This window comes from Triturus cristatus, chromosome 3_2, assembly GCF_964204655.1.
Source record: "Triturus cristatus chromosome 3_2, aTriCri1.1, whole genome shotgun sequence".
NCBI classification, from domain to species: Eukaryota; Metazoa; Chordata; class Amphibia; order Caudata; family Salamandridae; genus Triturus; species Triturus cristatus.
The window spans coordinates 395,131,751-395,157,478 of record NC_140584.1 but is presented as its reverse complement, the minus strand read 5'-3'; the positions used below and the strand labels follow the sequence as shown (position 1 = coordinate 395,157,478).

Here is a 25,728-nt window from a genome sequence, read left to right as displayed (position 1 = left end):
TTTCCATGTATGGGGAGAAGGATCGAAACCATTCAGTGAGTCATCAAATTCTTTTACTTCTTTTCTATGCCACGGCTACTTAGATATGTATATCTTCTTTATTATTGAGGACCAATATATTAAGATGCTTTGGTCTCCCTTTGGTTATTCTATATTTTTATACTATGTTTTTGAGATTGATTCACAGTAGTCTGGGTTTGAGTTTGTAATAAACCTTTTTAACTTCAATTTACTGACTCAACCTTTTATTGTGTGGTCCTAATGATCATAGTGTGCTTTAGGATTTAAGCTGTCACTAACCCGTCTTCCTCTCAGACTACTACAAAGGTGTATTGACCAGAGTTGAGTTGGAAGAAGTGCCCTAGATTGTTCTCACCATACATCATCTCCCTGAAAGTAAGTAAGTCATTTTTCTTATCGTATGTCTACTTTGGCAAATGGTTCCCCCGGAGTAACCAGCTCCCCTGATATCAAATTCACAATTCCAGATGTGGCCTAGCAAACCTTGATGTCGGTTAGCACTTCTCAGACTTGTTTCTATGTCAAGGACACTACAGCCAAATGCTTTATTGTGTCACCACAAATGGCTACTAGAGAGGTAAGATTGCAACAAATAGCCTAGAAAAAGTATGGGAAGGGGTCACCCGAATGGCAGAATGTCATTTTGTCTTTGTCAGTGAAAATCTTTGCAGAGGACAAAGATCATACGTAAACTTGCTTTATTTTTCAACAGGACTGAATTCTTCACCGCATTGATTCAAGAAGTTGGTGAGGCTTAACCGTTATCTCAAAGTTGTACTTTGGCATAAGATATTGATCTTTCTTAATGTCTTCATTATGAACATAGTTTTGACGAATCTAGATGCTCTGATGAGACTGTATAAGTAAGATGGTGAAAGTCCATAATACCCAACACAAACATTTGTAACATTTCACAAACTCTGAAAAGCTTGTATAGTTTGAAATAAAATGTATCCTTCAAAACTAGATTTTGCACAATGTGTTACTGTAGTGAAATAATTCAATCTCAACGAGCTTTAGTAGGAAAAGATTTTCATAAAAACTTTATTTTGAAACAATTCTCATTCATAGGTGAACTTTTAATAAACCCACATAATGCCCCTTGACAATAATTGGTGTCATACTTTGTATGAGGATTGAGCAAGAGAAATTGTCACAGAAGTGGGAGGAGGAAATTAGGCATCTGGGAGAGAAGTGGGAATAAAACCAGCGGCTTTGGCATGGGCGTAACACAGGCCCCTGCAGCCCCCGCTGAGTGGGGGGCCCCCAAGTTCCAGGGGCCCCTTAGCACAGCACTCTGGCTCCTGAGCTCCTGATTGAGCCCGGAGGGGGCCCCACCACGTGCCATGCATGGAGGCCCCCTCAAGTTTCGTTACGCCAGTGGACTTTGGATAATATGTGTATGGCAACAAAGATGCGTTCTGTCTAAGTCAAACGATGACTGTGGCCATGAGGAGCAGTTCTATATATGTTTTTGTGCACAAATTATCGAACCACATTTGAAAGGTGACATGACCTACTAGGTAAGACCAAGTCACTGTGTCTGATTTGCTTGGTTCCCACGTGTGATAAATTTAATAAAATAGAACTAAAAATAACTTATTTGTAGACCCTGGTTATAAAGTAAAAACTGGAAAGACTCTGGCCTACATGGGACAACGTTGCACAGCCATGACATAGAAAGCGTGATCGCCATACGTTAACCGCAGAGAGAGTTATGTGCAATGGCAGGGAGCTAGAATGTTTCGACTCAGGAACCAAGCACCCAGCCATCAGCTGGAGCAATCAAAATCTAGGGGAGGGTAAATTAGACTGCAGCACTAGCTAATAAGACTTATTCCTGTGGGTTCTAGCTCTCTAGATGGCATGGGAGGCAGTGACTTTGAAGAGACAGAAGATACAATATCCAACTTTGCAATGTACGGACATAATCATGTCAGATAAGGAGGTGGTGCAGGCAGTATTAGTCTAATGGAAGAGGAACTTTACCTCCAGTGGGCACATGTTCTCTACCTCACCCATGCTCTTACACAGTATATCTCTCTCTCTCTGGCCTTCTGTGACTATTTCTTTCAGCATCTTGCCACACCTTGGGGAGCTTGCAGAGTCTAGATCAATGATGACCAGGGTTAACGGGAAGAAATTCTACTTCTTAATATTCAGCAGTTATAGAAGGTGCCATGTGAAATTCACTTCAATTCTGAAACCCTGAATTTATCCAAGATACAGGTCGTCCACATTTTCAAAGGTATCCAGCAAAAAGCCACCCTGAAATGAAAGGTGGCTCCATTTCTCAAACCGTTTATTTTGTTGTCTCCCGTCAGAAACTTTGGGGCATGTTTACAAGGAGATTGCGATGGGAACCGACGTTCCAGTAGCGCAATGCCCTGCCCCATTTTTAAAAAGCTACGTTAAGCCACTTTGCATAGCTTAACGCAACTTTGGAAATACGGTACCCTTTCACACAGTTTTCTGTGTGAAAGGGGCATGCAACGGGTGTTGCTGTGGACATTCCACCACAACACCTATTGCTTTTTGACGCTGCCTCCGATTTGCAACAATGTGTAAATCTGAGTCAGTGCCAAAAACTAATGCCATTGAATGGCAGGCGTTACATTGGCCCAACACGGAGAAATACCTTTATTTCTCCTACTTTTTGCTCTTTCTATGTGAGCTGTGTTCTGCAGCACATATGGAAGGAACAACTAACATTTAAAGATTGTGTCCCTTCCTGCACATAAACTAGCATCCCTGCAACAGAGACACCCTTGCACCATTGTGCCTGATTTTCAAGTAATCATCCCTGCAACGCCGGCATCCTTGCAAAATGGCACAAGAATGTCTGTGTTGGCACTAGGGAGCTTCTTTTAGCTCCAGCGAAAACACAGGGGTGCACCGCATTCTTGTAAATACGGCGCATCCCTGTGTTTTTTAAATGTCGCAGTGTTGCAAAATAGCTTGCAGCATCGCACTGTGCCATTCCCTAGTAAATTTCCCTTTTTGTGCCTTGAAATGGCTGCTATGCATCATGGAGTCGGTACCATAACACAAAATGAACCACGGCAGCACAACATAACATTTAGGACCAAACAAATGATCAAAGCATTTGTCTCTCCATCAAGGCTACTAAACCATTGTACTGCGTGCTTATTCATCTGCTCACCAACATTCGATTTAGGGGTGAGCAAAGTTTTTTTGTCACCGGAATTTTTTTTGTGAAAGTCACTATTTTTTGTTATTTTTACTTCACTAATGCAAAGTTTTACTCTGCAGAGTGAGTACATTTTCACTATTATCACTCTCTGTCACGCTATAAAATGTGTGCAGAACTTTCTCTGCAAATGTATCTTTTGCAGAGTTAGCGAGTATGTAATAATGTATGCAATTAAGCAAATGACATGATTTTCATGCATTTGGATGTGTCAAAGTGAGAAACTTTGCAAATGTCACCAAACAGCGAAGTTTTCCATGTGCCTTAGAAATGGGTGACGGAAAAAATGCAGTTTGGGACAGCCCCGCATGAAGTACCAAAACCACATAGAATGAGCTAATGTTGCTATAAATGATCCCAGGGTAATGAAGTCGCGAGTGCCAGTCGCCCAGAGAGATGTTCCATTGCTGGAACAATGGACAAGACATCAATTGGAGAAAATTTGTCGCGGCAACAATGGGATGATGGGACTGCAGGCACTCAACGCGTTTCTTTCTTTGCACACAAGCACATGCCAATTGCTTCAGTGCTGAGCTGATTGTCTCCTACTACACGAAAGGGCGTCCCATGTGACATAGATCTCGCCTGGATCCGTGTCGCGAGGCATAGCTGCAAAGTCTTTTATTCCCCAAGCTTTTCACTACTTTGATGGTATTGTCCCCGGAAAAGGAGGCATGGAGAAGGGTTCATTTAACAACACAAACTGTGGTTATCTTTCTGCCCGAGTTGTTAACTCGAACAAGAAGTCACATTCACTCAAAATAATAAATAAAATAAAGAAATAGAAACTATGCAGTAAAGAGGATGTGTTTTTCAATGTAAGTGGTAAAATCACATCTACTGAAGTTCAAACTGTAAGAAATATATGGACATTTCCTTGAACTAGTGCACCCTTTCTGACACCTGTTAGACCTGGCATCCTTGGCGTGATTTCCCCAATCTTTTTGCTTCTACCACCTGTATTTTTGACTGTTATGCTGGACTTCGTTTTTGCTGGTTTAGTTACTCTGGGCACTTTACCACTGCTGATCAGTGCTAACATGCAAGTGCTCCCTGTGTAAAGTGTAATTCTGATTGGTTCACCATGCTTGGTATATTTGATGTATTGATAGGTCCAGAGTAAAGTGCACTGTGTGTGCCCAGGGATTGTAAATCAAATTCTACTAGTGGACCTGCACCACTGGTTATGCTACCCACATGAGTAGTGTTGTAAACTTGTCTCAGGCCTGCCATTGCAGTGTCTGTGTGTGCAGCTAAAATTGATCCAGTGGTTTTACTAAGGTGACGAACAGTTGCAAGGTTTGTCACCTTCACAAATATTCAGCTGCAAATTGAATATTCTAAAAATAAATAATTTTATCTACTTGCACTCTCTTGTGACTGCAGAGACACATTTTGGGGGATTCATCAATACGCTTTAAAAATTTCAACTTTGCAGTTACTACTCCACTAATTTGGAAACGCGTCTAGCAGATCCCACACAGATATCAGCAGCGAGGGATTACAGGTAGAGATAAACTCACTCCTATTGGAGTTATCTTCCTGCCTTGGAGTGTTTTAAAGATGCTCTTGCCCATAACAACATGTCTTTTCACCATTATGGAACACACTTGGGGCACACACACATTCAGCATCTAAACTGAATCCACAGAAACAGCACCTCTAGGTTAGTTTTAGAGTGAAGTAAACTATAAAATTGATGCTGGTGTCCAACATTCCAGCTAAGTCTGGGAGGCTCAAGGTCGTGAGTGATACTGCTGTTAAATTGTGCCCCAGGTAAAAGCACAGTCTGCTCATAAGCAGATCAATAGTGATATTGCCCTTTGCCCCATAACACATACATCTGAATTATAAAGCAATTCTTGGGCAGAGCTCATTATTGTTTTCCTGACTGATGCTGACAACGATTGAAGGTGGAAGGCCAAGGGCAGCCCATGCCAACAAGGCAAGAGCACATGATAAATGTACCTGGGCTTGAGTCAAGGGACGGGGAGGGGTGACTGTCATTCTAGCAGAACTCCCTGCTCTATGTGGGGTCCAAGAGCTATTCTCCACATCATACACACGTGCTGACCAAATATTCAAGCACCTAAAGTTGGTAATTATTATTCAGGGAACTAATCCACTCTTGAGAATAAAGATAAACTATCTGGGTCACAAAATGTTTATTTTAATGAATTCCTGTAGGAAATGGTAATACGTTTAGGTAACTATATGATCAAATAATCCCACCCAATAAGCTAAGCTACTTTGAACCCAGACTAAATTAATGGTGACAGCACAAATATGCTAATTTTCTAGACAATATTTTTGAAGGACCTAGCGGCAGCTATGCTGACGCCTAACTCTAACCGTAGAATCTGAAGACACTTTACAAGCATTAACCTTAACAAGGATGGTTCTGCTACACCCTCAGAGCTGATTGGTACAGTGACACAGGTACATAGACACATGAGCTCTACCTGCCTCCCGACGAGAAAACACATTTCACTCACACAGATGTTCTCCCCAATATGAAAAATAAACTCAGAGAATTAGTGGCCACACATTACTAGGACAGATGATTGTGCCAGAACTTTCAAACAGATCCATGTCAGGTATGAGTAGATCACCCTGTCCTGCTTTTTCTTTTCTAAATATTTCTATATGTCCAGAAAATAGAACAAAAAGAAGACATATAGGTGCCAGAATGGAAGGTGATTAGCAAAACTTACAAACTACTCATTTATGACATGTGACAACTTTAGAGCTCTGCCATACGGTGAGTGAGATTCCTTGCCCGTGGATCATTATGATGCAAATCCTGGCATTGCTCAGGATTATTGACAACTTTTTACAGGATATCAGGATTAAAATTTCACAGAAAAGAATCACCTTCTGTGTTACCTGTAGTTTTTGACACTCATTGTGGCATGTGCCTACCACTTTCCTGCACCAGCTCTGCATTGACATTAGCTCACATAACTGCTATCCTGTATATACCTTGACCATGTGTTGGTGCCACTTCTGGGTTTGCATTCCAGGGATCACAACAGAACCAGGCAGGGAGATAGGGTGGTAGGGTAAGACAGAATATCCTTCGAACCGGGCCACCCTACCATGTGCCTTGGATAGCCACATTGATCTCTTACCCTTCTTGATTCCGGCTTGGCTAGGTCAATTCGTGACAATATCAGCATTTTCCTTTTTTCACGACTGTGCTCATCCTGCGATGCACCGCCGGGACGGGCCCAGGGGCCACAAACCCTGGCGGAGTCAGCCTGAAACTCAATACTTATAGCTCCCATCTTCTTTACTCACTACGCACTTACAATCCAGAAAATTGCAGGCATTCTATGAATGCCCTGAGTGAAGAAATTCGATGCTCCCATTATGATTTTGTCTTCTCGCCTGTCTGTAAGGTCCCTGAATGTCCTGATACCCCCTTCATTTTAAGAATGTATTTATTGAACTGCAGATCTGTCTCTAAACACACCTCTGAACTTGCTATGCTACTGGAAGACCTAAAACCTGATGTTCTCTTTCTTACAGAGACATGGCTCCATACTGAGTCTGACCCCACCCTTGTACAAACCATTCCTCCTGACTACTCTATACATAGGACTGACCGGAAATCCGGTAGAGGAGGGGGTATAGCCATTATTTTTAAAAGTACTTTTGATTGTCATACTACCGAAGGTCCGCTGTCTGACTGTGAGAGTATGACCTTCTCTTTGGAGATCTCCCCCACAAGCACTTTTTCAGGCATTTTGGTGTACCGCCCCCCAGGTAATGCAAATAGATGTAATAATGCATTACCTACCGTAGTGGCAGAATTAGCTATGGGGCCTGGGAATTTTACTCTTTTGGGTGATCTTAATCTTCACCTAGACAATCCCTCGAACAAATTGGCGCTGGAGCTGACGGAGAGTCTGTCAGCCCTTCAGCTCAGGGAGAAAGTGATGAAGCCGACACACTCTAAGGGTCATCTTTTGGACCCAGTTTTTAGTAACTGTGGTGAGCGTAAGACAGGACCTCCAGTCCCCCTTCCTTGGACTGACCACTTCTTGATTCCCATAATATGGGAAATTAGCAGACCTGAGATATCTGCTAACAGAACCTTAGTATGCAGACGCAACTGGTCTAGACTCCCAATTGACCAGTGGAAGTCGGTCCTGGAAAACAACAGACCACTCTGGGAGGGCAACCTTAACTTAGGGAAAGCTAATGAGGAGTTTAACTCCTGGATTCAGGGCACATTGGATATGATACTATCGGCCCTATAATCTTGGACCTGGTTAATTCCTCCATCTCCACTGGTTCAGTCCCATCAGCATGGAAATGTGCGATGGTAAAAGCCCTGCTGAAAAAACCTAACCTGGATCAGGACAATCTGGCTAACTATCGCCCTATCTCCCTTCTGCCGTGGGTAAGTAAGATTCTGGAAAGGCATGTAAATAACACTCTGGTAGCCTTTCTAGAAGCCAACAATCTACTTCACCCCTCTCAGACTGGGTTCCGCCCCCAAATGGGTACTGAGACGGCTCTTCTTGCAGTGAATGAGGAGTCGAGAAGGATCTTAGACCTAGGGGGGACTGCAGCCATTATCCTTCTTGACCTCAGCGCTGCATTTGATACTGTCAATCATGCCACATTGTGCGCCAGACTTATGAACTTGGGAGTGTCTGGTATGGCAGTACAGTGGCTGCGATCTTTTCTTACTGGCCGCTCTTTTATGTTCTTTGAGGGAGATGTTGCCTCCAATCAGTACCCCCTCCACTGCGGTGTCCCTCAAGGCTCCGCTTTGAGTCCCACCCTATTTAATATATACCTGAAACCTCTGGCAGAAATTGTCCATCCATTTGGCATAAAAATTGTTTCCTATGCAGATGATACCCAGCTCGTGGTAGCCCTTAACCACCCGGAAGGATCATCTAGCACTCTAGCCTGCTGTCTAGAAGAGGTTGCCAAGTGGATGGAACAATCATGCCTTAAGCTTAATGGGGATAAGACGGAGCTCATGCTGTTGGGCAATTCTCCTGTTTTCAACTCGGCCTCCTTATGGCCAGTCTGCCTAGGCCCGGCTCCAATTCCTAAAGGGCAAATCAAGAGCCTAGGCATCTGGATTGATCATTCGCTCTCATTCAGTCACCAGGCAACTAAACTCTCGGCTATTTGCTTCGGACTTCTGAGGATGCTTCATAAGGTCCTTCCCCTTCTGCCCTTCCACGCCAGAAGGATCATGGTTCAGGCACTGATCCTTTCCCGCCTGGATTATGGTAATGCTTTATACCTGGGAGCACCTCAATACACCATCAATAAGCTCCAAGTAATACAGAACTGTGCGGCCCGCAGACTTCTTCAGGTTCCTCGTTGGAACTCTGCAAAACAAGCATTAAAAAGCCTGCACTGGCTGCCGATCAGGCAGCGGATCCAGTTTAAGGCTATGTGTCTGTCCCATAAGGCCTTCTGGAAGAAGGGTCCCCCCATTCTTCAGTCACTTATCACCCCCTATCATCCGAAGAAAGATCTTCGGTCATCCGGATCCTTCCTTGCCTTTCAACCCAGAATAAGAAGGTCCAGATGTGGTGGCCGCTCTTTTTCATATAATGGTGCCATTGGCTGGAATGCCCTCCCACTCCAACTACGTAAGGAACCCAATCTTCTATCCTTTCGCAGGTTACTGAAAACCTGGTTGTTTTAAGTCTCTCTCTTGCCTCTGCTCTCTGTTTGTCTGTCCGCAGCGCTGGGAGGCCTACGGGTAGCCAACACGCTTTATAAATCTCATTTCATTCATGCTTCACATGACAACAGGGGCCACACTTGGAAGTTGCCTTTGGGTGACTTTTTAAGAAAAACAATAACCTCATTCTGGATAAAAAAGGACACTGCATTCGTGGTTTTGAACCATGTAGATCTCCTTACCAATACAGTGGTGACAACCAGCGACCTATTCGATAGCGAGTCGGTGACATTGTGTCCTCTGCTCTTAGAGACTTCAGTGACATTAAGGCCCTCAGTAGGATTCCATGTTCCAATCTACACGAAAAAGGAGTAAAAGAGGAGTAAACATTGACTTTCTGAACTTCAAAGAACATGCAATGTACAACATGCAATTCAAGAGTTAGGAAATAATAAAATACATCGTTTGGAATGATTTTTGTCCAATAAACCAAAATTCAATGAAGGAAGCAGAGCAGTAATGTGCCACCAGTCATGGTCTCGTTAAGGCATGTTATTGCCATGCACACACTTTTACACTGTAATAGCATCCCATCCTGTTGTGAACATCCAGGCTCAATTCAGCTGCCAGATGGTCTGAACCTCATCATAAAGAGCTTACTGAAAAGAGTGAGTTGAGTAGGGAATACATGGGTAAATGGGTTAGTTAGTATACCAGCGACTGGTAGAGAAGTTTAATAAGGATATGTACACAACAATAGATTAAGTGACCTGAAGAAAATTTAGTTTGTTTGTTATAGTACTCATCTTTGTACGAAATAAGTGAGTAAATGCGACTCAAAACACATTTCAGTTTCATTCAAAATGAACATCAAATTCCAGCCATTAACAAAAGAAAAGAAACCAAAACATGTGCCCTCACTGCCATCGATATACATGAGGTAGCGTTGTCCCTGCCCACTTCCAACACTTCTGACTCAGTTTGGCCTGCAGAGACAGGCCCCTGGCTGCTGATGTAGCATCCTACCTAACTGGCCTATGGAGGAGCAATAAGGGCCGTTTACACCCTGTGGTGCAAAAGGTGGGTTCTTTTGTGTATCAGCTGCAGCAAACAAAACTTCAGGAAATTCCACAGTATTTCATATATTTTATTTTATTATTGAATAAAGCTTGCAATAAAAGATCAAAATGGGCAAGTTGTTTGGGACTCTACAAATAGGAAGATCGGTCCATCAGCAACGTGAAGAGCAAGAAATAGGAGGCTTCATGCAAAAAAGACTTTGCAGTCGCAAAGCCATAGCAACATACTTTGCGAGGGCGTTTTTATACATCACAGTCCTCACACTGTGTCCCTTTATATGTGCAAGGAAATGACGGCAACTCAAAGCTATTTAGCATTGGTGTGGACAAATGCTTTGCAGTTGCAAGGTATGGACTGTTTGGCACCGCCTGAGGGCAATTGAAAACTATTGGAAAAGTGTAATCCGTCAATATTTGACAGCTAAGATGTGCTAGTGCAGTTTAGGAACATCAGGGGTCGTAGTACGCATTGTCATTGTTTGCGCCCGCGCACCTATTAAAACGTGCGCTGAACGTAAACAATGACAATGCGCCCCATTATGGTGAATGCGCTGCCCCCATGGCAGCCGTGATCTAGCGCTGCTGTGGGGGAAGCACATTCCTGTGAAAACACAGAACGGATGCTTGCAGCCGCTCCGTGTTTTCACGGTGCAGACAGCAACCCACCTGCACTTTTGAAGAGGATGTCTGGAGGGTTCATAGGACCCCCTTTCTTCCCTTCAGAGGGCTACTCTAAGGGGGTGCACTCACAGTGCACCATCTAGACGGTGGTGCACTGCGAGTGTGCCTCCTGAAAGCTTTTTTGCCTCTACCCCCATGTCTGTAATATGGCACGGGGCAGAGGCAAAAGAATCCCCTCAGTGCATAGTGCACGCCCCGATGCAAATGAGGGAATGCCCCCTTTAAGTGCTCCAGCACTATTGGTATTGCTGAAGGGGACACACAAGCGTCTGCACCCCCTTCTGTAATACCAAAGTGCCCCAGGTGCGTGCTAAGAGAGACTTATTGCAATACAGCCCCAGGATTAAACTAGGTAACATAGATGGATGCATACTATTACCAAGTATGCAACATGCACAGCATTCCTCTATTTGAGACATTGTGACCTCTGAACCTTTAAAAGACAGAGGTTGCAATGCAAGAACATTGTGAGTGTGCATGCTGCGATTCTCCATCTAGCAATTGCTAATTTCTGCAAGTCGATTGCCTTACCATTGATAATATTGAGGTGGTTTGTTTGTGACATTGCAAAAAGTCCCTATGCAATGCAAGAGGTTTTATAATCCCTCGATCAGTATGGGTTGAGGGTGGTGGCAGCACAGATCAACCCATTATTCTGTTATCAGTCTCTATTTTCATGCAGTCACTAACCCCTCCAAAGCAGATACCGTCACTCTTTTTGCAGACCCAATTCATTCATAAATCTAATTGTGAAGAACACACTCCAAAATGCAATCAAATAGTTAAAAGTCCAAAGTGTCAGTTAAAATGTATGTCCTTATTTTTTTTCAGAGGAAACAACTTAGCAGCTAACGCGTTTCATTCCGTTTTCACTATGTTACTTCTTCAGGGCAAAAGAGCAAATTCAACTGTAAATATTGCTGTTATTGACATGTGACTGACATCACGGATATGCTACACATGCTGCTTCATTACCATGTGATTGTATATACAAACTGATATGGATATAGAACTACATAGAATTACAAAAGTGCCAGGAAAATGAGCACTTGATTTTGGGACGTAATTTTGACTTGCTTTAGCCACATCTCTCTGTATTGTGCACCCAGATTCATTCATATAAACAGTTTTTGACATTAGATGTCGTCTAATCCAAGTTGAGCATCTTTCAGGGGCCATCACCAAAACCTTTCTGTCACCCTATGAAAAATCTCATCAGTTTCAGTTTCATTTGTGTATGATGTTTTTTTTCAGTGTCTCCTGGGAATCAGGTGCATATTTAGCATGCACTGTAACCAAGCACGTTATTTTCAATGCATGAGTGACAAAAGCTAGGAGACATATCACCCAATATGCTATGCACGACTCTCATGGATGAATGTTCCTTTCTTTCAATGACCTCCTCTTTACAAGGTGGTGTGCTCATGAAAATAAGCCCCCATCTCCTGAATGTGAACTGGAGGTAGTAGGAAAATCATCCAAAATGTCAGCAATATTTTGCTGGGTTTGTGTTGGGTCTGTTGGATCTCCCTAAACCATGGGATCTCGCAAACATTTACCCAGGGGCCAAAATGGTTGGTTTGTGATGTGCCGAGGGCCGCATTGATGCCAGCAGGGTGGTGGTCTGGGCAGGAGTGTGGGCAGGATGGTGTCTGTGGTACGGTGGATATAGGGGAAGCAAAGCATATATCTAGTGATGAAGTGCACAATGTGAAACAAGAAAACCTGGGATTAATCCAGGCTTCCCAACGTTACCAAATTGTGTGACCCTAGGCAATTGTTTTCACTTTCCCTCCTTTTTCTTCATTATCACATATAAGAAGACCTCAAAATATATGACTTCAAGATGTGCGCTTTACAAACTCCTCCCCGTGTTTGATTTAATAAATGAATATGTTGTTCATGTATAATAAGAACCCAGGCCACCCGAGAAGATGCACATAGCAACTGACTTGACTCTTAGTTCAATATTGACAGTGTTTTTAGGGTGGCGGGAAGAAATAATGTTTTTAAATTCATGTTGGAAAACTATCACTTCAAACAAAAAATACTTCTCAACACACTGATAGAATCTGATGTACTAAGGAAAAATGGTTTCTGCATGTTAATAAATTACACCTTTTTGAATTTTGAAGAGTTTATAAAATGTTTACACTTTTGCTGCAAGATGTGTTTAAAAATGAAAGTGTTCCTAAAGTTAAGAGGTGCAGGACACCCGAGTAACTTCCTTTCTTTAACTTCACTTAACCTTTAAATGAATGATTGATTATTTATTTGGCACTCTTTTGATGTTAGTGCTGAGTCGAGTAAACAGCAGCCCAGTACTGCTGTTGACCAGGTGGCCGCCTGTAAAGGTCAGGAGGGCCGCATGTAAAGGTCAGGAGGGCCGCATGTGGCCCCCGGGCTGTACTTTGAGTATCAGTGCCCTAAACCATGTCATATAGTGGGGGGATCCTAAGTGACCCCATCCAGCTAGTAGTTGCAGATGGTGGGAACTGGCACTTATATTCTGGGATATGGACTTATTTTCCACCTGGAGACTTTGCTCTAGAGCAATAGAGAGAAAAGCAGAAAAGGATGAAGAAACAAATAAGAAAACAGTGATAAAGAGAGAAAACAGGGACAAAACTAGCCTGCGCGTAACAGCAACAGTTTGAAAAATGAAATGAAAGAGGGAAATATTAGATTTAATTGATGTAATATCAATATAATGTATTTAGAGGAATTCTGACAACTTTTGGGCCCAGTGCCACTTCACCTGCTGTACCATTCAAATCATGCCCCTAGTGCCAGCAAAATAACTGCATTTTAACTGCCTGTTTAGTAGTAAAACATAGCAATATTTGGTGTTTAAAGAAGTTTTGACAATTTGTGACCCGGTGCCACTTCACCTGCTGCACCATTCAAAAGAAGATAACTGTAATTGTGTCTGCCTGAGCAGTTCTGACAACTTTTGGGCCCAGTACCTCTGCACCATTGAATTAATGACCCTGTTGCTCTTTGCTTCCCGTTTAGAGGTAAAATATATCAATATTAGGTGTTTAGTGGGGTACCTAGAGCTTTTCGCCCTCATGCTACTGCACCTGCTGCACCATTCAAATCATGACCCTTTCGCCTGCAAGATAAACACACTTGTGACTGTGGTGTTTAGTAGTAAAATGTAGCGATAATCTAATCTGGGTTTAGTAGGGTCCCTAGAGCTTTTGGCCCCAGTGCCACTGCACCGGCTGCACCATTTAAATCAAGCCACTTTTGAAATGAAATGAAATGAAAAATTATATTTATATAGCGCATAGACTACCCGGAGGCCTCGCAGCGCTTTAATTGATCACTGTGGCGGGCCGCAGGGTGAGACTAGCACGTTGTTGCAAACAGGTGGGTTTTCAAAGCTTTCCTAAAAGCCAGCCGGTTATTATTTTCTCTGAGGGCTAAGGGGAGGGAGTTCCAAAGTCTCGCAGCAGTATGGGAGAAGGAACGGCCGCCCCAACGTGCTTTGTTGATTTTAGAAGTGGTAACTAGGTGCAATGATCCCGAGCGAAGTGCTCTGGATGGAGCGTAGGGCACAACTAAGGGGGACAGGATGGCAGGGCCTGTTCGATGGAAAGATTTGTGCACAATGCACATAGCCTTAAACTGTGCTCTAGCAGCCATCGGGAGCCAGTGCAATTCTTTTAGAGCTTTCTTGGCTGACTGCCAGCGGGGGATGTTGAATAATAATCGGGCGGCGCAGTTTTGCGTGACTTGGAGCCTGTTGGTCACTGAAGCCGGGGCACCCAGATATAGCGCGTTTCCATAGTCCAGGCGGGAGAGTATCAGGGCCTGAACCATGATTCTCCTCGCCTGGAAAGGAAGCAGAGGGAGTACTTTGCGGAGCATTTTCATTAGGCCGACACACGTGGAGGCAGTTTTGGTAGCCTGGACCGAGAAGTCCAGCGCTTTATCGAGCCAGATTCCCAGACTCTTTATCTGCGGTTTGGGAGGGGGGGGAGCACCAAGGCAGGTGGGCCAAATTGATGTCAAAATGGTCGGAGGAGGGTTACCCAATAGCATAATCTCTGTCTTCTCCCCGTTAAGTTTGAGACAGGACGATTGCATCCACTTAGCAACGGCCTCTAGACAGAGGCCCAGGGTGTTGGACGGCTCCTCAGTGTGGTCCAGAGAGACCACCAACTGGGTGTCGTCCGCGTAGGTGACAATACGCACGCCAAAGGGCTGGACTATCTCCGCTAGAGGTCGCATATAGACATTAAAAAGTGTGGGGCTCAGGGAGGAGCCCTGAGGAACCCCACATCTAAGTGGTTGCTTAGGGGAGACTGCTTTGCCCTCAAACACCTGGAAGAAGCGCTCGTCCAGGAAGGAGGTCAGCCACTCCAGGGCCGCGCCCAACACGCCCATGCCTTTCAGACGGTGTAGCAGTGTGGCATGGTTGACAGTGTCGAACGCGGCACTGAGGTCGAGTAGTATGATGGCTGCTTTTCCTCCCCGGTCCAGCACCAATCTAGTTTCTTCCGTCACTGCTAGGAGAGCAGTTTCAGTTCCATGCTGCGGGCGGAAACCCGTCTGAGAGGCGCATAGCAGACTATTTGATTCTAAGTAGTCCACTAAGATATTATTGATGTGCCTTTCAAGCAGTTTGCTCATCCAGGGAAGTGGGGAAATGGGGCGGAAATTGGCCAAGTTGTTCTGGTCCAAGGTGGGTTTTTTCAAAAGGGCCCTAACCATCGCACATTTCCATGGTGCTGGGACGGAGTTAGAGGAGATGGAAGCATTAAGGACATCCAGAATGACAGGGCGAATGATGTCCATCACCTTATTGAGAGTTTGCGGGGGTGCTGGGTCATTGGGGGATCCCGAGATGACTTTAAGAAGCATTCTATCTAAAGTGTCGGAATCTAGGAGGGGGAATTCATCCAGTGAGCTGGGGGCTAAGAAGTCAGAATCTGTGGTGGTGGTGTGGTCCATGTCACCACTGCCAGTAGAAAATGAAGAATAGATGGCCTGGATCTTCTGGGAGAAGAAAGTGGCTAAATTATTGCAACGGGTTTGCGCGCCGTCAGGTGACAGACGCTCGGGGGGAGGGGGAGAAATTAAAGATTTGGCTATTTTAAAAATTTCTTTGGGGGAGTTTGCAGCTAGATTGATTTTGGCTACACTTTTAACTGCAAGATAGTTGCAATTGTGACTGCCTGTTTAGTAGTAAAATATAGCAATATTAGGTGTTTAGAGGAGTGCCTAGAGCTTTGGGCCCGGTGTCACTGCACCTGCTACACCACTGAAAATCATTACCCTACTGTATGCAAGGTAACTGCAGTTGTGAATGCCTGTTTATTTTTTACATTTTAGCAATAATCTGGTTATAGTGGGGTCCCTAGAGCTTTTGGCCCCAGTGCCACTGCACCTGCTGCACCATTCAAATCAAGTCCCTTTTAACTGCAAGGTAATTGCAATTTTGACTTCCTGTTCAGCAGTCAAATATAGCAATATTATGTGTTTAGAGGAGTTCTGACAACTTTTGGGCCCGGTGCTACTGCACCTGCTGCACCATTCTAATCATGACCCTGTTGTCTGCAAGGTAACTGCACTTATGGCTGCCTGTTTAGTGGTAGAATATAGCATAGCTCTTGTATATTAATTTTATTTTTAATGTGCAATGTTTATTAAAACATTTAGAATTTAATCATAATGTCCAAATAGATTAAGTTGAAAAAAACAAACCGATAATGCCTACAAAGTGCAAAGAAAGGTACTGAGGCATGAATAGGAAATGCTGCAAACCTTCTATAGCTAAAGCATTTGCCTTACTCAACTAAGTAATTAAATGCCAGCATTCCAGAATACTGCTAGAAGGTGTCTACCATTTCCACGAGAAGAGATGTTATCTTGAAGAGAAATGGGGCTTAAACAGTGTGAACAGCTTTAGTAGAAGTATCATAAATGTGTGCTGCCAGAGGAAATTAACAACGAAAAAAAAGATCCACACAAAAGCGAATGAACACGGTAATTAAGTTATCGGAACTGAAAATAACCCCCTTTTAAGATATATTAAATACAAGATATTTCACAAGCACAACGCAAGCACTGTGCAGGCCACACCTAAAAATATAAAAATAAAGGTGTGGCCCAACAGTGCAGGCACACCAGCCCTGGCATTGTAGTGCACTTCTTTGCAGGCGGCCACGCACATACGATCAGACAAAAATGCTTTCACACATTTACAAAAGACAGGCAATTGATGAACGGAATGCAGAACAAACCAAAACATTCACCCCCAGTCGAGAGATCTGGGTTAAATCCATCATTCTTCCAGCATTTGCAGCCAGCGAATGAAGTAGGCTAACCCATTGACCCACGCACTATGCTGTGGTGTGCTTTGTGCAGCAGGCTATCTGACAGGCCCTACATCTATACATGCATTCATTTTTATTGTGAATATATTTGAAAATAAGAGGCTGGGAAAGTAGCTAAATCTAAATGCAGGCCAGACCTGAAAATAAGAGTGCACTGCTCATTAGTACGGTAAATGGCTGTAATTGCAGTTCAAATGAACTGAAAAAGGCTTTAATAAAACAGAACGAGGGCTCTTTTCTGCTGAACATGGGCTAGCCTTTTAGACTCAAAAGCCATAAAAGGTATTTCAAAGTCCTTGGCATCCTGCCTAACACTAGCGCGCTTCTTGCTGAACATGGGTAAACACAAAGAAAAAAGAAAGCGTTCACAAAAGTCATGGGAAAATGCTGACGGGCCCCAAAATAGCCATTTCTGTCTCTGCGTCATGGAAAACAATAACTGTGTCATCAATCAGGACTGCTATCAGCACAAAAAGAACTCAATTGGGGCATAAAAATAAACACAACTTTATCCCGGCTGCGCCTATGTCAGATTAAACCCCACCATCAATCAAGCAATGCTGCTCTGAAATGCGACTGCCGGGAAAAAGTTGCCACCACAGAGATGCCGCCAGCAAGGTTTTAAAAAATAGAAATAAAGAGAGCAGCTGACGGACACAATTTGTTACCTCTGGGGCGATCAGTCATGCAATAGCCACGAGCGCTCGTTAGGAGTAGGCGCTAGGTTACCTCCGGCGCGAGCGGCTGGTGAAGCATTCATTGACAAACAAGTCACATGGATCCCTTTATGTAAAGCGTTTAGTCATCGCGGCTGATCATGAGATGCCAGTTCTAACATTACTCTTGTATGTTTAAATGTGTTCTAATAGTCAGGGCTTTAAGTGGGCCGGGTCCGTTGTTAAAAGCAGGTGCCGAGAGGGGTCGCTATAGGGCTCTTCATTTTTATTACATAAAGGGGGGGGGGGGAGCTTGGCTCAATAGTACCATCTCTCACTGAGTTTGATGTAACTTCAAAGAGACGACTTTTTCGGTTTTATATACCACAAACAAGTAACACTACACAAGGACATATTCATGTTTTGAATCTCAGGATGTTGAGCCCACGTGAAGCTCGAACCTGCTCTCTTAGTTCAAAAGTCGGCAGCTCTAGCCTCACGCCACACCTACAAGAACGGAAGCATTTTCAATATTATATACACCGAAGTAATAGTTGTTGCTTATTTATCTTGTGCAGTTTACAACTATTGACAAAGCCAAGAGTTGGCTTGTCGTAGGCGTAATGTTGTTTGTTGTGGGATATAGCTGGATGAATGGACAGAGGCAGCAAAATACCAGTGGGGCAGCACCAGGCGCGCAACACCCATTGGACTCACAGGGCTTCAGCCCCCCCCCCCCCCCCCCCGTCGTGTGTGGCAGCCCAGGATGAGACAGCTTCCCGGCGCACACACAGCCGCACCCGAGCACTTCACAGGTCTTTAAAAGACCATTTCCATGTCAATGAGGCCTCGCTGTTGTTTCACCCCTTCTAAGAGCCCCTGCAGCTCCACTCTGCCTATGGCTTAAAAGATTCAGCCCCCCCCGAATTTTTTTCTTAGCACCCCCCGAAATTTGGCTCTAGTTGCGCCTCTGGGCAGCACACTATGCTAAGCACAGAAATTATTTTTTAGCTTAGATGTTTTGAGCCACGCCCATAATTACATCGGCCACGCCCTTATGAGAGCCCCCAGCACACTTTTTTTTCACCCTACTTAAGCCTTGCCAATAGGTTTACAGGACGTCGTGGTCACTATTCATCACACAAATAAAGAATTCCTCCTCTTCACCAATGACCTGGTCTGTCGGTAGCTTTTAAGGGGCTTGGCTCACAATCACGGTTTTGCTGTGCCCTGAGCACGAACACCCTGAGCACCTTGTAAATCAGAAATTCAATGTCCTGGGACACTTTGCATCATACTTAACCCCTTCGCCGCGGCAGGAATTCCGCCGCGGCGCTAGGGGGGGTTTGGGGGCAGCAAGGTGGCACTGTGCTCGTGACGGAACCGCTCCGTCACGAGCCACGGTTGAGCTGTGCTCATGACGGAGTGGTTCCGTCACGTCTCCGCCCACTGTGCTAATCGCCCGCACAGGCGGGGAATTAGCGCCGCGTGGGCGGAGCGGCGGCCAACGGCCGCAGCATGACGGAACCACTCCGTCATGAGCACAGCGCAACCGTGGCTCATGACGGAGTGGTTCCGTCATGAGCAGGGAAGGGGTTAAGTGCATGGCGCCACCTTGTGCCACTGACAATATCTGCTTCATAATTGCCTCATGATGGCATGGCCTCCTTTTGGGCTATATGAATACATTTAATTGGGGCCGTTTGAGTCCCGGAAAAACAGCACACCTGGAGCAAAAAGCTCCGACGGCTCCCGGCAAAGTAAGTGCCCGGCAAAGGACAACAAAAACAACTAGTGCAAAGATGACCTATGACTATGAACCTGGAAAGCTGACATCAAATGTTAATCACCCAGCTCAGTACTGGCTCACTCTCAATACTGAACTCTCCTTCAAGGAAGACACTGCCAAGACAGCATCGCCTTACCCCCACACCTGAAAAAGGGAAGCGTTTGATCCTAAAAAATGTATTTAGGACTACCGACCAAGCACTTGCAACCCCTAATCTAGATGAAGGCAATCTGCTCCAGGGCCTAAAAGACACCATGTTGGCATCCATGGAAAAATGTTCGACCTAGTGAAGCACATCTCATCAAAGGCATGAATAAATTTGACTAACCACCTGCCCTGGGTCAAAGCGGGAGAGACCAGGGAAAAGAGTGAATAATGTAAAAAAAAACATAGGTGTGGTGTGGGGATGGCCCACCATGCATGTGCATGCTGTCATGTCCCCACCCCCAAAAGAGGACATTAGAGTCTTTCTGCCTCCTTTGGGGGCAGATTAGGGGGTTTGCCCCTAATCTGGACTGGGGGAGGTGGGCGGAATCCCCGCTTTACACCAGGGAAAATATTTTAAAAACACACAGGGCGTAAGACACTACAATCTTTCTTCACCCACCAAGGGGCAACTTGGGGGTTGGGGGTTGCCTAATGGGCCTGCCCATCGGGGTGCAGAAAGTATACTAGGCACCAGGAAAAGTATTTTTTTTAAAACTGTAAAGGAGTTAAGGTGGTGGCACGCCATCCATAGGGCCGTACCCCCTCATCAAATGGGGGTATTACAGCCTTTCTGTCCCCCATGGAGGGCAGATTGGGGGTTTTGTCCACAATCTCCTCTCTGAAGGGGATGGCCATTAACCCCACCAGACACCAGGGAAAATCTTGAAGAAAAAAATACAAAGTGGTGAGGGTGGCCCACCATGCTTAGGCCCTTGTCCCCACCCCAAAAAAAGAGGCACTGAGGCCTTTCAGCCCTCCCCGGGGCAGATTGGGGGGTTTGTCCCCAATCTGCATCCCCAGGTTTATGGAAAGTCCAGTAGATGCCCGGAATATATTTACAACCAAAAAAAGCCAAGGAATATTTTTTGTAAAATACTGGGGTGGTGTTCAGTCTATCCTAATATCAGGCCTCAATCCGACCCTAAAGACTCAACAGACTTTCCGCTGTGCTAAGAACTAAAGCATTCACACCCCTATGGCAAGTAAGAGGAAATGTAGCTTTTTTGTGCAGCATTTTTACATACAGGCCAGCAGAGTGGGCCTAAAGCCCAATATTGTCCGCTGTGCCATACTGAATGGCTGCATTATACTGAGGAAAACTGACCAAAAACAGACATTTCTGAAAACTAGACACAAAGCGGATTCCATGGTGGTGGCCTTACATGGATCCCATGATATTGTCTTACCATAAATCCCTGCAAACCTCAAACTTTGCGTAAAATCACATTTTTCTTTCACATTTTAGGCATCTAAACATCTGGAATCTACAGGGATCCACAAAATTCGTACCACGCAGCATTCCCACTCTCCTTCTGAAAAGAATGCTACCCCAATTGTGTGCTCCGCCTAGCACCTGTAACACAAAAGGCCCCATAACACAATGTGGAGACATCGGCAATAAGGGTAGTTGTGGTGTTTCTAAAGGACTCCCTTTGTTCCTGGCTTTTCATCCTCACAAGCCTGAGAGTCATCTGCATAAAGTCTGCAGAACAATAGTAGGATGGACTTCAGGACACCAGGGGCAGCCAAACTCAACCACCATGTTTGGGTTCCAGTAGCCCCTGTCTGCCCTATGGCCCATGAATGGGGTGTTACAGCTGTCCTGATATTTGTTGGGTACTCTGTTGGACACCCTACCTCGGGTATAAAGATATGCAACCTACACAAGAGAGGTCTAATCATCATGGCCTTGTGGAAGTTAAGAAGGGCTCTTGGGCCAGCCTATTTAACCCCTTCACTGCCAGGCCTTTTCCCCCTCCTGTGCCACGCTCTTTTTTGGCTATTTGGGGTAGTGCGCGCTGAGGCCCCTGTAACTTTTTGACCACATAAGGTATCCACGCCAAATTTGCATCCTTATCTTCCAACATCATGGGGATTCTGAAGGTACTCAGGGTTTGTGGATTCCCCTGGAGGGGTCACAGAAAAATACAGCAAAATTTAGTTTTTTGGGGGGAGAATGGGAAAAACGGGCTGCAAATGAAAGCATATGGGTTTTTCCTTGCAAATGTTATCAAAAAAGGGTTTGTGGGGCTGAAATCACAATTTTCCCAGCTTTTAGGGGATACCAGACTTTTGTCAGAAACCCAACATTTTTTACACAGTTTTGGCATTTTTCTGGGACATAGCCTATTTTTGATATTTTTTGTGCTTTTAACCTCCTTCCATTTAATGGTAGAAATGGGTACAAAAGCAATAATGGATCCTGGAAAGCTATACATTTTAGAGAAGTAGACAAAATTCTGAATTCAGCAATATGTATTTTGTGTAGATCCATCAAGGTTTCTTTATAGAAACTAACAGTTAAATATAGGATAAATTGAAAATTTGTTGAAAAAAAGCGCCTTTTGTGTCAACATTTTCACCTGTAACTTCTTCTAGCTTTGACAGTTCTTTGAAAGCAATATACCGTTACATCCGCTGGACATTATTGGTTGTGGGGATATATAGGACTTGTAGGTTCACCAAGAACCCGACGAACCCAGAGCCAAAAACTGAGCAGCAACTTGCAATGGTTTTTTATTATGTACCGGGTATATAGTAATTATTCTGTAAAAATGTGTACATGGAAAAATCGGTATGAGACACCTATGTATTTCTGAAATGGGAACAAAATATAGAGTTTAGAAACAGTAGATATTTGCACATTTCCGAAATTGCGATACTCATCCTAGCATGAGAATTATCAGTCATTTTTTAGAATGACTTCTTTTTTACACAATGTCTTTCATTTGGAAGGCAGAAATGCATCGAAAGTCAATAGGTAATAGGGGTAGGCATAGTGCCCACAACAGGAAATGGCTCAAAACCCAACGTGAACACACCACAGTTTCACAATGCAAAATTACCCTTTTTTAGCAAAGTGCCTAGCTGTAGTTTTTTAACCCGAGCTCTGCCGGCACCCAGGGAAACCTAGCAAACCTATACATTTTTTAAAACTAGACACGCAGGGGAATCCAGGATGGGGTGAATTGACTGCCTCCCACCAGGTTCTGTTACCCAGAATCCCTTGCAAACCTACCTAAAAAATTGCCAAAAAAACCACCTTTTCCCCACATTTCTCTGGTGGTAAGTTCTGGAATCTGCGTGGATCCACAAATTTCCACCCACCCCGCGTTCCCCAAAGTCTTCAGAGAAAAATGGTACCTCACTTGTGTGGGTCAGCCTAGTGCCCACGACAGGAAACGGCGCAAAACGTAAGGTGGACACACCTCAATTTCGTAGCGAAAAATGACCCTTTTTTGGCAATGTGCCTAGCTGTAGTTTTTGAACCATAGCTCTGCCGTCACCTAGGGCAACCTAGCAAACCTATACATTTTTGAAAACTAGACACCCAGGGGAATCCAGGATGGGGTGACTTGACTGCTTCCCACCAGGTTCTATTTCCCAGAATCCCTTGTAAACCTAAAAAATTGCCAAAAAAACACATTTTCTCCACATTTCTCTGGTGGAAAGTTCTGGAATCTGCGTGGATCCACAAATTTCCACTCACCCCGCGTTCCCCAAAATCTTCCAACAAAAATGGTACCAAACTTGTGTGGGTCGGCCTAGTTCCCGTGACAGGAAACGGCGCAAAACGCAACATGGACACACCTCAATTTCGCTGTGAAAAATGACCCTTTTTTGGCAAAGTGCCTAGCTGTAGTTTTTGAACCATAGCTCTGCCGTCACCTAGGGCAACCTAGCAAACCTATACATTTTTGAAAACTAGATGCCCAGGGGAATCCAAGATGGAGTGACTTGACTGCCTCCCACCAGGTTCTGTTTCCCAGAATCCCTTGTAAACCTAAAAAATTGCCCAAAAAAACACATTTTCTCCACATTTCTCTGGTGAAAAGTTCTGGAATCTGCGTGGATCCACAAATTTCCACTCACCCCGCGTTCCCCAAAATCTTCAGAGAAAAATGGTACCTCACTTGTGTGGGTCGGCCTAGTTTCCGCGACAGGAAACGGCGCAAAACGCAACGTGGACACACCTCAATTTCGCTGTGAAAAATGACCCTTTTTTGGCAAAGTGCCTAGCTGTAGTTTTTGAACCATAGCTCTGCTGTCACCTAGGGAAACCTAGCAAACCTATACATTTTTGAAAACTAGACAAACCAGGGGAATCCAGGATGGGGTGACTTGACTGCCTCCCCTCAGGTTCTGTTACCCAGAATCCCTTAAACCTAAAAAATTGCCAAAAAAACCACATTTTCTCCACATTTCTCTGGTGGAAAGTTCTGGAATCTGCGTGGATCCACAAATTTCCACCCACCCCGTGTTCCCCAAAGTCTTCAGAGAAAAATGGTACCTCACTTGTGTGGGTCGGCCTAGTGCCCGCGACAGGAAACGGCACAAAACGCAACGTGGACACACCTCAATTTCACTGTGAAAAATGACCCTTTTTTGGCAAAGTGCCTAGCTGTAGTTTTTGAACTATAGCTCTTGCGGCACCTAGGGAAACCTACCAAACCCACACATTTCTGAAGACTAGACACCCGGGGATTCCAGGGAGGTATGGCTTGCGTGGATCCCCCAACGTTTCCTTACCCAGAATGCCGTGCAAACTTCAAATTTAGCTGAAGAAATCACCTTTTTCACACATTTTTGTGTGGGAAAGTTGTGGCATCACAGGGCTGACACAAATTTCCTACCACCCAGCGTTCCCCCGGGTCTCCCGATAAAAACAATGCCTCACTCGTGTGGGAGGCCCAAGTACCCGCGACAGGCAAGGGCCCAAAACGTATTGAGGCGACATGAAAATTGCCTACCTCAAAACGACCTGGTTTTGCAAGGGGGTCACCTGGGTTTCTGGCCCGGTGCTCGGCGGCCACCTTGGGGAACCTACCAAACCCACACATTTCAGAAAATTAGACACCCCGGGGATTCCAGGGAGGTATGGCTTGCGTGGATCCCCCAACGCTTCCTCACCCAGAATGCCCAGCAAACCTCAAATTTAGCTGAAAAAATCACCTTTTTCACACATTTTTGTGTGGGAAAGTTGTGGCATCACCGGACTGACACAAATTTCCTACCACCCAGCGTTCCCCCGGGTCTCCCGATAAAAACGGTGCCTCACTCGTGTGGGAGGCATAAGTACCCGCGACAGGCAAGGGCCCAAAACGTATTGAGGCGACATGAAAATAGCCTACCTCAAAACGACCTGGTTTTGCAAGGGGGGTCACCTGGGTTTTTGGCCCGGTGCTCGGCGGCCACCTAGGGGAACCTACCAAACCCACACATTTCTGAAAACTAGGCACCCGGGGGAATCCAGGGAGGTATGGCTTGCGTGGATCCCCCAATGTTTCCTTACCCAGAATGCCCTGCAAACCTTAAATTTAGCTGAAAAAATCACCTTTTTCACACATTTTTGTGTGGGAAAGTTGTGGCATCACCGGGCTGACACAAATTTCCTACCACCCAGCGTTCCCCCGGGTCTCCCGATAAAAACGGTGCCTCACTCGTGTGGGAGGCCCAAGTACCATTGACAGGCAAGGGCCCAAAACGTATTGAGGCGACATGAAAATTGCCTACCTCAAAACGACCTGGTTTTGCAAAAGGGGTCACCTGGGTTTTTGGCTCGGTGCTCGGCGGCCACCATGGGGAACCTACCAAACCCACACATTTCTGGAAACTAGACACCCGGGGAATTCCAGGGAGGTATGGCTTGCGTGGATCCCCCAACGTTTCCTTACCCAGAATGCCCTGCAAACCTCAAATTTAGCTGAAAAATTCACCTTTTTCACACATTTTTGTGTGGGAAAGTTGTGGCATCACCGGGCTGACACAAATTTCCTACCACCCAGCGTTCCCCTGGGTCTCCTGATAAAAACGGTGCCTCACTCGTGTGGAAGGCCCAAGTACCTGCGACAGGCAAGGGTCCAAACCGTAGTGAGGCGCACTACGTTTAGGACCCTTGCCTGATGAGGCCTTCAACAAGGGAGCGGGTGTTTTCTGCCTGGTGTAGCCTGCAACGGCGGGCTATAACGCTATATTATATTTTAAGCATATCAGATGTGGCTACACCTGGCAATTATTCTTCAGTCACTCTTGCTCTGACAGTGCATGTTTTAGAGGTAGAGAAACATGAATAGC

General features: G+C 44.9%; 1 protein-coding gene across 1 annotated transcript in view; it reads right to left on the bottom strand.

Annotated features, from left to right (window-relative positions):
* Window positions 1-25,728, bottom strand: part of GRIK3 (glutamate ionotropic receptor kainate type subunit 3) — a 1,116,666-nt gene that overhangs the window by 333,426 nt on the left and 757,512 nt on the right. Inside the window, exon 9 of the mRNA XM_085647918.1 lies at window positions 9,137-9,250. Coding sequence (XP_085504044.1) covers window positions 9,137-9,250 — 114 coding nt within the window. The remainder of the gene's footprint in view (window positions 1-9,136; window positions 9,251-25,728) is intronic.